This window comes from Triplophysa rosa, linkage group LG22 (assembly GCF_024868665.1).
Source record: "Triplophysa rosa linkage group LG22, Trosa_1v2, whole genome shotgun sequence".
Taxonomy (NCBI): Eukaryota; Metazoa; Chordata; class Actinopteri; order Cypriniformes; family Nemacheilidae; genus Triplophysa; species Triplophysa rosa.
In genome coordinates, this window is record NC_079911.1 from 19,973,432 (window position 1) to 19,988,175 (window position 14,744).

General features: G+C 38.0%; 1 protein-coding gene across 2 annotated transcripts; it reads right to left on the reverse strand.

Annotated features, from left to right (window-relative positions):
• Nucleotides 1-3,447: 3,447 nt before the first annotated feature.
• scarb1 (scavenger receptor class B, member 1) lies at nucleotides 3,448-13,068 on the reverse strand. Of its 2 annotated transcripts, XM_057321925.1 has the most exons (13): nucleotides 12,578-13,068; nucleotides 11,804-11,964; nucleotides 10,601-10,742; nucleotides 10,325-10,528; nucleotides 10,148-10,243; nucleotides 9,885-10,000; nucleotides 8,822-8,988; nucleotides 8,603-8,721; nucleotides 7,048-7,121; nucleotides 6,847-6,898; nucleotides 5,872-6,018; nucleotides 4,912-4,987; nucleotides 3,448-4,260 (listed from the first exon to the last, which is right to left on the reverse strand). In XM_057321925.1, the coding sequence occupies exons 1-13, from the start codon at nucleotides 12,695-12,697 to the stop codon at nucleotides 4,250-4,252; spliced, it is 1,485 nt and encodes a 494-aa protein (XP_057177908.1). In that variant the 5' UTR covers nucleotides 12,698-13,068; the 3' UTR covers nucleotides 3,448-4,249. The 2 variants fall into 2 exon arrangements, with proteins under 2 accessions (XP_057177908.1, XP_057177907.1); XM_057321924.1 differs by lacking the exon at nucleotides 4,912-4,987 and having other exon boundaries at nucleotides 12,578-13,054.
• Between the last annotated feature and the right edge of the window lie 1,676 nt (nucleotides 13,069-14,744).

The window sequence follows — 14,744 nt, forward strand, 5'->3', positions numbered from 1 at the left end:
AAAACGAAAGGCAGTAATCTTCCTGAAATAACACAAACCAATCCTCAGCACACCCAGCCATTTTTATATGATGCTGCCAAAAGCCTCAGAAATCAAATTTCCACGTGGCCACGGTGATAACCAGATAACATTTGTATTTGTATCCCTCTCTGTTTGTTTTTAAAGTATTTGGTTCATTAATGCATGCATCCACACCACGCACATAAAAAAATGATTTTTAATGATTTTTTAAAATGAATTATTTTCTTCCTTGACAAACGTAGATCACATTATTTATAATTTACAATAATAGATCAATCTAATGAAACCTGTCAGTCAAACATGTCTACATTTACACATTACCTCAAAATAAATAAAAAACACACAAAAACTATAAACTAAAATATTATTTGGTCTGATAAAATGCATAACCAATATTATCATTACTGTCATTACTTGTCTGCAAAAAGAATAGAAATGAGTGAAATCATAAATCATCATAAGTGTCAGTTGTGCTATGCTCCTTAAAATAAGAAAGTATTACAGTACTGAGACGAGAGTCTAATGAGAATCATATAAATGACCAACAAACAAACATGTAAGACTAAAATCTTTAGAATAGGCCTAATTGTTGTGCAAAGGAAAACGAGACCTTGACATATTATGGTCAGATTTACCTGATGGAGTGGGTTACATCATCATACACCGTTTCATCTGACGCGCGCGCCTGAATCCCAGTTAACTTCCGGTTTGTCTTTGGCTAGTGTCTAATATTATAACAATTTATATTTTATTTCATTTATGTTAAAATTAATTTGTATTATTATTTTACTGTATAATAATTGTATTACATGAACGATTTGTTGAATTTTGTTGTATGTTCATTTTATTAAAAAAACAATTTGGGGAATGGGTCCTGTAGTTTGGTGACATCTAGCGGTTGAGTTTGGTATCGCAGTCTAAATTCAAAATAACGGAGAGACAAGTTTAGCCGAGTAACGTTTCTTCTCGGTTTCTTTTGCTTGTTATGAGAAATAATCTACAGGTGCTCTATTGTTTGTGAATGTGTACCGGAAGTTAAGCTGGGGTCACAAAAGTGCGCATGCGCAGCAACGTTTATTTATGTTGTTAAGATGAAACCTTCTATATTCTTCATCATCATTATCACTCTGTGCACCAGATGTTTGTCGGGTCTCAGACATCAAAGATTACACCTCAGTTAGATAATTCTGGGAGATATGACCTGCGGTCTCCTTTCATCCTTCGCAGGTGGCAAACAGGAGCCAAACTCAACCCTCAACATGATCACAGCACAAACAGTCCCCCACCGCACACGTTAACATGTGATGGACACATACTATTGTCTTCCACACACACAAGAGCCTACCAACCGGCCAACGGAGCTCATTAGATATTTGCAGCAGGCTCTTTGTTCGCATTCATCTCCTGAGAATCTGCTGTCTGACTGCACCGGGCCGTCGGATGAGATATAGCTCTATCCTCTTGTTTCTTAATTGCTTCAATATAAAGGCCATGGTGAGAGAATTGAGATTACGATCAAAGAGGATAAATCTCTCAGCACGCACTAAGTGGCAGTGTAGGCTACTGCACTAGAGTTATGTGCTTCGTTTACTCATATTGCACTTTAAGGACCACATAAGAAAATGTATTTCACATACATGACAGCTCTGTGGCCATGACGACACCATACAGCATTTGGCAGCGAGGGTCACAGGAGCACACACACACAGAGACCCTCAGGACATGTGACTGAAGCAAGGCGGCTGTGAGGAAAAGGTCATGTCAATGCATATGTCACCTGCATCGATTGAACTGACGTCCGACCGCTAAAGCTCTTTTCTCTAACTGCACATGTTGTTTTAAATGACCTGCTGCATTGATAAAGTGTAAACCTTTCAATGTTTGCAGTCTGAGACCCCAAGGCCATATTTTAAAAATATCACTTTTTACATATGCATCAACTTCATCCTCTGTTATAGCGGGTTCACACCAAATACGAATTAAGCTGCTTACGCAGCTCGTGGCAGGCGATGCGAATGACGCGAATCGGGCGGCGCCTCGTTTTCCGCGAAGGTTGAAAATATTTGTCACATTACGTCACTCACGCGAAATGTTCGCTTTGGTGTGAACCCAGCATAATAAAGAGCGTGGAACGCGATTGTTCGCGTTTGGTGTGAACCCAGCATTACTTCTGTTGTGAGTTTTAAATGAGATAAAAACATGAATACGTTCATTTTCACCTGCTTGGATTTTCTGATTCACACACTGGAAGTAAAATACTGTCAATATTACTGAATTAGACGACAGTCACACATTTCAAAATGTGTGAAAATGGCTTTCAGTACTGTAATAAAGCCAACTGTATTATTATTTAAAATAAAATTAATAAATGATCATTAATTAATAGCATAAATACATCTTAAATCTTAAGCTAATGAAAAACACGTAAAACATCCAGAAGCATTACACTAATAAGAACTGAGGTTTTGAATGAGGACGTTTAACACCGGAAGTCACCAGCAATCAATAACAACAAATCATTTCCGATCACTTATGAAAATAAAAAACTCATTTCATATTTAAGAAACAACAGAGCACAATTGAAGGTTTAACAATGTCTATCTACAGATGGGCTATACGTTATAAGATCATCATACTGTTTATTGCAGACTTCTGTCATCTCTAGTTTGTAAATACTACACTGACATTTAGGCCGCCAACTTGACAAACATGTAATACATGTAACAAAACTGCTGTTTAAAGCATACAGTGTAGAGATGTAACGCATGGTATATGCACAAAAAAGTAAAAACTCACGACATAACTTTTTCGCTCACCAGGCCACCATTTTCCCAGTGGGAAAAGATTTGAATTTCGGCAACAATGTTCTGCTGAAAGCAGTATGACATATGGGGTGGAGGGAAGCTATTTGCTTAATGAAAAACTATTTGATTATTGAAAGATTAAGAAAATAAACACACGATTTGCCAATTGCCACAGGTCTAACTTAAAGAAACAAACATCGACGGAGTCAACGCTCAACAGGGCCTCGCGCCGCGCTCTACTGCTGCTCGCTTCCGCCATCTTGTGGCGATACAAAGAAGCCATCTTGAAAATGACTCCAACAATCTTTCATTAATGCAAATGAATTACGATTATGAAAATACTTGTATTATCGATATGTACTGTCAGTAATTAAGCCAACGGTAAAATAACAATATTAATGCTACTGTTCTTTACCAAATTACGCACAAACAAACATCCAAAGCTTATCCCAAAGTAACAAGAACTCGGGTATCGAATGGATTGGTCATGAAAATGTCAGTTATAATGGTTCTTAAAATAGGCTTCGTTATCATCACACAAAGCATGTAATAAAAGTAAACCTGATATTTTTTGGACAAGAAGATTCAATGGACAAGAATGAAGACACATATTACAGAAGGCTTTTAAATCAAAGAATACAAACATTTATCCAGGATGTGTTACGTGGATTTATGCAAATGACACTATCCTTGTTTTTGGCTCCTCGATATTAATACATTCTTAAACACTGCAAACTTTATTTCTTAAACAATAGACTAATTAAAGAACAGTCAAACATGACGCAGGTATTAAAGAATATTGCACAGGCCTTAAACACAAGTGCCTTTACAGTCAGGATTTTAAAACACGGGGCCGAGATGTGTTATCACATATCGAGAAATGTCAGCATGTTCTGCTTTCTAGGGATTTGATGACACGTTGCATGCGCACCACTTTCTCTTTTTTACAGTATAAAGGTTACATCGGATATCTCATGATTCATTTCAATTATACAATGTGTTATTGAATGTGTCGTTTCAAATACACTCTCTGCTTTGATGTATTTCATTAGGAGTGAAGTGTCCACGATAAATTAAAATAAACAGAACAACAGAAAGCGCTTTAATCTAACCTGACCATAATGCTCATACGCTCACGTTTATATCAGACACAAATCCAACAGGTCATTCTCACCATGCCACAGTGCACAAAACTCATAGTTCAAATTCCACATCAAATCCCCGTTTATTACGGCAGTCTTTACTGGTTATCAAGCCCAACACCCAATAAAACAAACATTTCATGTCCAGAGGATTGTGGGATTGTAAGGCATTGAGTTTGTAAAGTGGACGGATGCTCTTATGTCTCGGTGTTGTGTGTTAGAGGAGTCTTCTCGTGGACTGAACCGTCTGGATTCACATCTGTACACGGCAGGACACACATCTTACTTTTCACCTGCCGATGAAGACCAGAAGCATGTTAATACAACAGAAAGAAAACAAAACCATCTGCTAAAAACATTAACGATCATTCTCAACCCGCAATTTTAAACGGAAGAAAAAACACAGGTGAATAAATGATATTAATAATAAAAAAAATATTGGTTACACCAAATATGTACTTTAAAAGCTCAATTAAAAATATTATTATAAAAGATAAACCATTGTTTTAATATAGCAAAGTATAGTGAAAGTTGGCAGATTGATCGACAAATTGCCTGTCCACAGTTTTACTACAAATAGCACGGTTAAAATATTGTTTTGCGACCACAGTTAACCATGTTTTTTGTTTAATTGGTAAACTATTTTGACATTTGACATTAAGGACCTGATCAGGATATTTTTACATATAAGTTCATAAGTAATTCTGCTATTAAAAAAAGAACTTCGCAAGTTGTATTCATGCATTTCTCTCTCGACACGTGCGTCTGAATGCTCATCTGCTCCACATGAGAAACACACAAACACACAGTTTCTGTTCTGATGCGTTACGAACGACAGCAGATGAAATGAAGAACATTCGTCCCGAGCGTTTGTTAGTGCTGCGGTCTCCACACACCTGCAGAAGAAGAGTTTGAGATGTGATGTGTTAAAGCCACAAACCCACCTGGATCGCTCATGACACATTTTTCAGCCTGCTGCTCATTCGCGCTCGACTCGTGTTTTGTGTCTTTTACGTTTTCCTAAAAGAATAACCAGACCTCATTGAACATCAGGTGGGCAGTGACACTGACTTCTCCAGCGTGATTATTTTGACGTACGTCAGAAGATGAAGAGACGGGAATCCGAGCGGCCCGTGTGCGATTAGTGTGATGTGGAGACGCATGCATGAGGTGTTGAAGTGATTGACACAGGGAGGGAATCATGCGAGGTGTCGTGGATCGGTTAATCACATGCTTTGAAACTGGATTGTGCTCATTTACATATTCTCAGAATAAAACTGGATTCATATCCGTTTGTCAGAGATCATTCCAATCCGGCTGTTTACCTGTCAGCGCGGCAAGATTTACAGGAATAGTTCACCCAAAAATGAAGATTCTGCCATTGTTAATTCACCCTCACGTGGATCATAAATGAACGGTAGTTTATTAGATTCGTGCTCCACTTTTTAAACTACAACAGATAATAATCGAATTGTTTTTACAGCTCTTGGTCATTCTGTAGATGACTGAATATTCATGTTTGGGTGAATGCTTCTTGAACATGGATGTCCTAAATAATCATAATAAAGAAATCTTGAACTTCTGAAGATTTTGGGTAAGAGATAATCATAATTTGGTCACTTCTCATTGCTTTATGTAGATACATATCTAAAATGTTGATGCTGACCGCTTGTGCTAGATTAGATTTCTTCTTGTCTCTGGATATCTGTAAAACACACCATGTCAATGTTGCACGCCATTAAAACACTGATAGAAGTCAGAGGGGTCATGCAGAGAGTTCAGGTGGGGTGATGATGAAGGAATATTCAAAGTGCTTGTAGGTGTTAATTTGCCCTTTATACAAATTGAAACATCAAATCCTTCTCAACGTCCCATCAACCCATAATGTGCTGTAAATCCCATACCTTCTCATTGAGGTATAAGACGGCGGCTGTCAGGATGAGAGCGAGTCCGAGGGAGATGAAGATGTACTGCATGTACTCCATTACCATGGGTAACACCACCAGATTGGTACGAAATGTGTCGAGGACGGGACCGTCAATGTACCCACTCTAAAAAAAGACAACATCCAAAAATCCACCTGTTAACCAAATCGGTTTCAGAATTGAAACTGAAAGAGAAATGATTGTTATGAATAAAAGCCGTTGACTTTCATTGTATGAACACATTTCACAAAATATCTTCTTTCGAGTTCCACTGAAGAATCACATACAGGTTCACAACCACATGAGGAGGAATAAGATGATTTTTATTTTTGGCGGAACACTGTAAAAAAATTATTATTTGTTTTTGTTGGTTCAACTTTTTTTTTTTTAAGTCACCTGGTTGCCTTAACTCAAAAATTTAAAGTCACCATGAAACGGAAGTTGCGTTTGTCTTCGTTTCTTTATCGTCGTGACGTACATCCGAGTGACATCCAAGTGAAACGCTTCTAAAATAAAAACAAAGTAGTGCGGGACTTCATGTCTCCCTCCCCTAATTGATTGGGTTGTTGTAAATTGGCCTGAAACACCAGCGGTACCCACTGAACAGTCCGTATAGTCCTACCTCTTTTTCAGGGATTGTTGTTTAGAGGGGATTACAACTGCAAATTAATTTGACAAAAATAATGATGTGCATGGATAAATCATTTATAATAATCACTGCAACGCTGTGTAAGAAAATGACTATTATTATTTTTAATTGCACAGTGACTTTAATGTAACTTAAAAATGTTAGTTAACTCAATAAATTTCTCGACAAGTTAACTAATATTTTCAAGTTGAATTAACTCAAATTTTAAGTTAACCAGGTAACTTTGTTTTAATTGAACCAACAAAACAACAAATATTTATTTACAGTGAACTGTCTCTTTAATGGAGTTTGTTCTTCAATCTCACCTCTCCAAACCAGATCATGGGCATCACCACCTCTTGTATCTTCCCCGTCTCTCTGAAACACAGTAAAAACACAGTACAGAAACAGGACATAGTTCACAACAGCTCTGCAATCGAAAAACAAACAGGCATTTAAAGATCTTATTGGACCTCGGCCGGTTTTTGAGCAAACACACATCAGTGTGACATCTGTCCTGTACTCACGAGATTCCAGACACGCTCTTCGTGAGCAGGTTCAGCTGGAGACGGATGGACACATTCATGGGCACTCCTGTCTCCTGCAATACAAACATCTGTCAATCAAACACAGCTGATCTGTGACATCCTGAGAGAGGTGAATGAGTAAATACAGCAACTTGAAATGTAGAAACCATGTTAACATCCATGACAACATTGCAACACTTAGTATTTTTGTCTTGTTTTCCAGTACAAATGTCTAAAAATTCTGCATTTTCCAAAATGACCTAAGAAAATAATGAAAATATGAAATTTCAGTAAATTTGGAGAATGAAATCTGTGGATTTATGGAAATGGATATAAACATAGTGAAACGTGAAAGAGATCTAAACTCTGTTGAAAGAATTAGCTGCCAAAATTCCTTTTGAATCAGACCAAAAAGATTTTCTAAAGAAACGCAAACAACAGTGTGGATCTGTTTAAGACAGACGAGACGGCATTAATGGTTTTCACCATATTTACTGGTGACTTAGTCATGGACACAGGACTGCAACTATGACAGATTCTGAAGCGAATCATGTGTCATGCTACAGATGTGAGAACATTCCATCTAGATAACGTCATTAAGAAATATGGCACTCAGGCTGATAGCGTGTCAACAACTTCTTAAACATGTTCATATCTCCAATAATAACAAGCAATAAAGGTTCGTCTTATCACACCATCTGTGCAGCCAAAGGCCTGAGATCACAAACATTACAAGACATCAAACATGTTTTCACTGCTCACTGTAGATTCCAACAAATAATGAAACTTTACATTAACGAATTTGAAAGACACTTTATCCAAAGCGACTTTAAATGCCCACCCAAGACCTTTGCACAACAGGACAAACTCTACAGAAACCTGGCACATCCCTATCTGTGTTAGAGAAATTCAACATCTTTATTACCGCAGGTCCAAACGCACGTCCACCGTCTATCTTTAATCTTTCAAATCTTACACAGATTGGACCTTTTACAGTACTGCCTGTATATATCAATTAAAAATGACAAACTTCAACATGTTTATAGTGGGTCGTTAGGTTCCTGAGAGCCATTCGAGCATCATAAAGGTCGTAATAACTGCAATTTCCAATTAGCTTATCAGATGTCGTAAAGATAAACGCAACCGTATTATCAAACAACAAAACAACAAACTACAGCACTTTTCAGTAAAAGAACGGAAAAATAAAACGAGATGTTTATGTAACCAATTTAGATAAGTGACACAAGGACTAAATTTACGGCCAATTTCACAGATAAAAACGCGTTTCATAAGTCAAAGTGACAGATAATCAATAACCTTGAAAGATAACTTGATATTCTGTTTTCTTTCCTTTATAAGGTTAAACTGTGGAAGCAAACGTTGAATTCTGTTCTAAATAATTGTTAATTGTTTACTTACGTGTGCTAATCGTTTCTATAATTCTTTTGAATTTTATTCCCAGCTAATTAAATTAGCATTCCGAACATGATAATGTTTTTGTAATGTTGTGACATTTGTATTCATCGTAATGTTTTTGCGTGTCTGGTTTTCTTACCGGGTGAATATCGATGAAAAGCCCGTGATCGTCTTCGTTCGGGTTCAGTCCATAGATGGTGTTCAACAGGTCAGGATCAGCGTTATAAAAGTGTGGATGAGAAATAAACACGGGCGAATCTGAGGTCAAGAAAGAAACGCTCCTGATATAAATCACCTGACTCTAAATGTGGTCAGAAGCGCACAGATAAAGTCATAAAGAAATGTCAGATGTGCTCACGGTGTCTGCAGGTACTGACGTTCAGAAGACCCGACTGTCTGCACGGACAGAAGCCCTCATTGGGAGGATAATCTGAACCGTTGGCGAAGAGGGTCTTTGGGGCCACGTAACGGAACACGGGGATCCCACGTGACACAAGCGGCCTCTGGTACACCAGCTCCATTGACCTGAGGTCACAAAAGCACCACAAAACTCTGACAAACTCAATTCCATATGAACATCAGGACCTCAAGGTTCTTCGCTCTTTCCTTGCCAACTTCTTTGAGCATTGTCACAACATTTACATGGGATATTTTGTAGGATGAATATGCAAACATTTAATATCCAAAGAAAGAACAAAGCCTCTGCTTTAAAAAAATCTGGCCGCATTTATTTGTGGTTAAATTGCATTAAAAACAACATTTCAAACGAAAAAGCTGAGAAAATAGTTGTTTATCAAAGACTGATCCAGAATGATGACACAAACAGACTATTTGTTTGTTTTTGGATCGGTTTATGCTGTTCACTTTCAGAAGATGTCACATCGTATTACAATGAAAACACAGAAGGTATCGAAGCACAGTGTCATAAATGACAGAAAAAGTAGTTCACTATAAAATTAAAATGGCATGATAATTCACTTATCTGCCGTCTGTGTGTTTCGTTCTTCTTGCCATATATTTATGTTTAAAAAGTATATCATTTTTTCGTTTTCTTGGAAAATGACCAATTGTTTGGCTATACAACACCCCTATTCATCGGCTGGTGTCACGTAGAGCCTTTTGAAGCTGCGATGAAACTAAAATTTGGACCTCAACCAACGGTCCACTATATGGAGAAAAACCCTGGAAAGCTTCCCCTTCAAAAACCTCAATTTGTTTTTTCCACAGAAGAAATAAACACACGGACAGTATGACACGTGGGTGAGTGAATTATCATGACATTTTAATTTTATAGTGAACTACACCTTTAACATCATCGCTTTCTTCTGTAGAACACGTATTTAGAAAATGTGTTGTATCTGACATATTTTGAGTGCACTGTCCCTTTAAGAGTGTGCGTCAATCTGTTGTCAGTGGTGTACCTGCACGCATCAGGGCTGTAGAAGGGCAGTGTTGATTCTGTGGTCATGAACGGTGGCCACATCTGTCCAGCTGTTCCATTGATCATGTTACACTGCTCCGTTCTCCAATAATTCACCTGAAACCAACATCATTTGCGTTACAGTTTGATGATGATCAACATTACAGAGCGACGTTCTGTTCCCTGTGAGCTGTCTACAGATCGAGCACATTTTCAAATATGTGACATTCTTCTAAAATGTCATCTAGACTAGTCGAAACTTACGCTTTTCAAACCATTCCAGGAATCGACTTTATGAACGTTCCGGATGTCCCCTTGGCCTGTGAAGACTGTGAACTGCCCCGTGTTGGAGTTGTTAAACTGTATTTGGAAAGAAATGACTTTAATTTAAGAGCTCTGCATCTTTTGCTGTACAAATCACTCCATGGGAGAAGATGATACCTCGGCAAACAGTCCAAACTTCCCGCTGGAAGGCAGCATGCCCGGCAGATATTTGTTCAGAAAGTCCACCAACTTGCTGTCGTAGCCCCACATGAGTTCTCCCACCGGTTTGGTTAGGAACGCTCCTTCATTAAAGGACTTGAAGGTGGTGCTGAGCAGCAAGCGAAAAGGATACGGCATGTTCTCCATCATTACTGAAGCGCCCTGAAACACAATGAAACGGCGTTATATCAAGTCGCCGGGGATGATGGGGAAAATATCACTGAAGAAACTCACCAGGACAAGCATGTTGGGGATGGTGACCACATCAGACTCATCTCCCACAGACATACTCTCCTCGAAGAAATACTGACGATATTCACGATACGATACTGTGTTGTTGTCATGGAACGTGATGTTGTCTTTCCAGCGCTGTTCACTGAAACGCACCGAATAAACAAAAGTCAAAGAAAAGAGCTTTCTTTTTATTTTGGTTAGTCAGCGGAGATGTCTTAACAAGAGTCTTTATACACTAATATTGTCCAAACTCTGCAAAATTCTGCTTTCTGAGGAAGACATTTGAGGTAGTGGGTCAGCAGAAATGGCACGGATATTAGAAAGTCACACAAGATGACACGCCGTATGACACATGCACGCAAGCACATGATCGCTCTAGAAACTTCTGCCATGCGTCTGTTTCCTAAACATAACTGCGAGATGATGAAACCAGTGCACATTTACCCACATAATCATCTCAAATAAAAAAATGAATTGGAATTAGATTTAATGAATAAAAAAACAAATAAACTGAGTGCGCTAAGAAATGTTTGTTTTGCAAAACATCAAAATGACTTTGGACTGAGCCTAGAAGAAAAGTATTTTACTCTGTTTTACTACAATTATGTTTATAAGACCCACATAAAGGTCACATGTGACCGTTTCTTTTTGATCAAAGTGGACACATTATTAGCACAGGAGGAACAAACCAATTAGAATTAGAATTAGAATTTGGGCAGTCGTGACCTAATGGTTAGAGAGTGGGACTCGTGACCAGAAGGTTGCCGGTTGGATCCTCAGGGCCGGCGGGTAACGACTGAGGTGCACTTGAGCAAGGCACCTGACCCCTACTTGCTCCCCGGGCGCTGCAGTGATAGCTGCCCACTGCTCCGGGTGTACGTGTGGTCACCACTTGCTGTGCGTGTGTTCACTACTCTCTGGATGGGTTAAATGCAGAGTCACATTTCGGGTATGGGTCACCATATCTGACTAATAGGTCACTTTCACTTCAGAAAACGTTCCTTGAAATCCTAAAGGAGGGACATTCAGAGATTTTGGTGGTCCTGACTGGACAATAGAGACAAAGCACTCGCATAGCGTGAATTCCACAGTGTTTGCCTACGAGTCTGAACATCCACAGGGCCATTAAACGTCCAGTCCAGGTCAAGTTATTTACAGCACTGTTTACAAAACATATTATTGCTTTAAAGAAAACGTCCTCACCGGTAGACATACGGCCCTCTCTGTTGCAACATGGGCTTCTCTCCTTTCAGGATCTCAACAGGGTTAAGAACATGAAAGAAATACACAGACATGAAGAACGGTACCGGGATGTCCTTCCACATAGTGTAGGAGAGATCGTTCTTCGGATTGATCTCTACATTCTGCAAAGATACGAAACACGAGAAATCTAAACAACTACTCAAAACAACATATATACGTATATAAATGAATAAGACGTTACGATCACATATTTGTCAAAAGAAATACAAAATATTATTTAAAAATTACAATACAAAAATGGTCACACGAGTTAAGTGAACTGAAAGGTGAAGGTGATTAAAAATTAAGACTACCATTTACACATTCTTAAAAACATTTTTTTAACGGTGAATATAAATATGGAATCGTGGAATAAATTATATAAATGTAATCGAAATTGAAATTCAAAATGTGCTACAGCTTTACAGTAAATACATACGAGTGCAGATAGTAAAGAAATGATTAAATAAACAGAATAGCCAACATTACATGGAAAAGTGAAAAGAAAGAGGAGTCAGTTAGCTACACAAAACAAACAAATTAAACAAACAAAGGCATGTTCCGAAATGAATTATACAAAGATGACAATCCGTGTCAATGCTGATCTCAGGTAGGCTGTGTAGACCACAGGTAGGTGATACAGTGAAAATCAGATCGGTTCATTCTCTTCGAACACAGACACAGTTCAATTCATTTATAAAGTCAAATGTGTAGCCCCTGTCAGATATAACTCACCTTCACTATCTGGTCATCTATTATAATGGGTCCGACAAACACCAAGACGGTTCCGAACAGCACAGCCAAACCTCCCAGAACCATGAGCACGATCGCTACTGTAGCTTTAGACACAGCCATCCTTATTTCAAACTCTTCACGAACAAATGCACAAGTTTTACACAACAAATATATATGTCTCTACAAACAAATTTGCACTAAACAGAAGAAACTTTCAGTTTAATAAATAAAGCCATAAAATGCACTTCATCAAATTATTAATGCGCTCCGGACTTTATGACTGTACAGCTATTAGTCATGTTAAAGTCCGTGCTGAAGTGCTTTTATGAGGGTTTTGCTGTTCGATTGCCATGTTTATGGTGCTCATTGCTCCACCTATAAAGCAGAGACTTCTGGTTAATGTAGTCACATGTGTGCTCCCATGAATCACTCTAAAAATAGCTTTTAATCCCGCATGGAGGGCTTTGAACCGCGGCTACAGTGTCCACGGAGCCGCCATATTGGACAGGGCATCCATTCCCTGCAAACACATAGAAGTGAACGGGTGAGCTGCGGCTTATCTGGATAAAAAGCACAATAACCTGTACATTTCACAGCCAATTTCAATGCTTAACTATGCACGTAGTAAAAAAATGTCTCGCAATTATTTCTTTATTATCAGAACGTTATTCTTTGTCATAAGAGAATGTTTAAACTCACGTTTTCCTTGTAACATTGGAAAAAAGTTGCTTTAAACACATCAGACGTTAAAATAAGACACTCTTTGTTAAAACACCAAATATATCCAACGTAATTTTGCATACTGTTCTTATAATTCCACATTTTGAGGGCTCTCGGCTATGTTCTCTTAGAGGGAGGGACAAAACATGTCCTGAGGTTTTGAACCACCTGCAGTTACCAGCAGTTTAACCCCAGCTAAAGCTATATAAACAATAACATTAGCATTCTTTCAATACTTTTACAGATTTGTATCATTACCACATATGAGACACTCCACACTGGGATAATACAGCCTCCAGTCATCAAGCCATTAAAGTATAACATGTCATGTCACGGGCGAAGGCAAAATTAGGCAAAGCAGAGTAACATAGCATTTAGGCAAAATCAACCCTTTTAAATTGGCCGTTCATGTGATTGTGAGTTCAAATCCGAGACCAATTCAGAATGTGACCTTAGCAAAGAAAACAAGAATATCAGGTCATAATTTGGTATCCCAAAGGGCATGACAAACACCATCAAGCACACATAGATGAGCCATCTAAATTTGAATTAATTTCAGTTAAACACATGATAGAGTGACTTTGTTGTGTTACTAACCTACAATACAAAAGCAAAATCTTCAGAACTTGAAACAAAGAAACAATTTAAACTTAAAAGCCAAATTGGAAAAGGCATATAAACCCACACAAGTACATCTATAACGTAATGAACACCACTGCATTATTATCATTTTTACTTTAAATATTCCTCAATTCCACATGGGGTTGTCACATTTCTCACTTTACAATTAACATCTTTATTGTTTAAGTTAATTTACTTGATATACTTTTGTCTGCAGCTGTCAATGTCAATAACATGCTTCTGTATATGTATACATTTTCTTAAAGAAACAGATGTAGTGTGTGAATGGGTTGTTATATGTGAATGTAAGAGAGGAGGAATGCAGGGACGGTGGGCGTTCTGTTATCTAAATTGCCAAGACAAAGGTTGATTTGTGTATACTTTAAGTTACTCAATACTGACCGTCTTTACAGTTAATGCAGCATTAGACAATTTGAGTCAAAACCTTCTGCTACAGGGTTAACAGATCAGAGTTATCTAAAACTGAAACGCTTTAAATATATACTAAAACTAACTCCGATTGGATGAACTCATTGGATTTTCCATTGACACTGTATCAGCAGCACATTATTAGCCTATGATAGTCGAACATACTTTGAACCGGTCTTATATAATGAGAAAATTTCAAGTTTCATAACTTTAGAGCACTGCAAGCAAACCAAAAATTGATTATACAAAATGCCTATTGAGAAAGGTAATGGGGAACTAATTCTGCATTTACATTTTGAAATGCATCTTATTGTGCGAGAAGGTCAGAAATAAAGTATAATGGCATGATGACTCAAGAATCAGTTCATCTAAAAGCAGTGCAAAACATTAAACCTAT

Bases quoted from the DNA above. Each gene is read 5' to 3' on its own strand.
- scarb1 (XM_057321924.1), bottom strand. From the start codon at position 12,697: ATGGCTGTGTCTAAAGCTACAGTAGCGATCGTGCTCATGGTTCTGGGA. The intron at 10,743-11,803 runs GTGAGGACGTTT...GGTGCGTTTCAG, and splicing joins AGAGGGCCGTATGTCTACCG to TGAACAGCGCTGGAAAGACA. The intron at 10,001-10,147 runs GTAAGTTTCGAC...TGTTGGTTTCAG, and splicing joins CCTGGAATGGTTTGAAAAGC to GTGAATTATTGGAGAACGGA.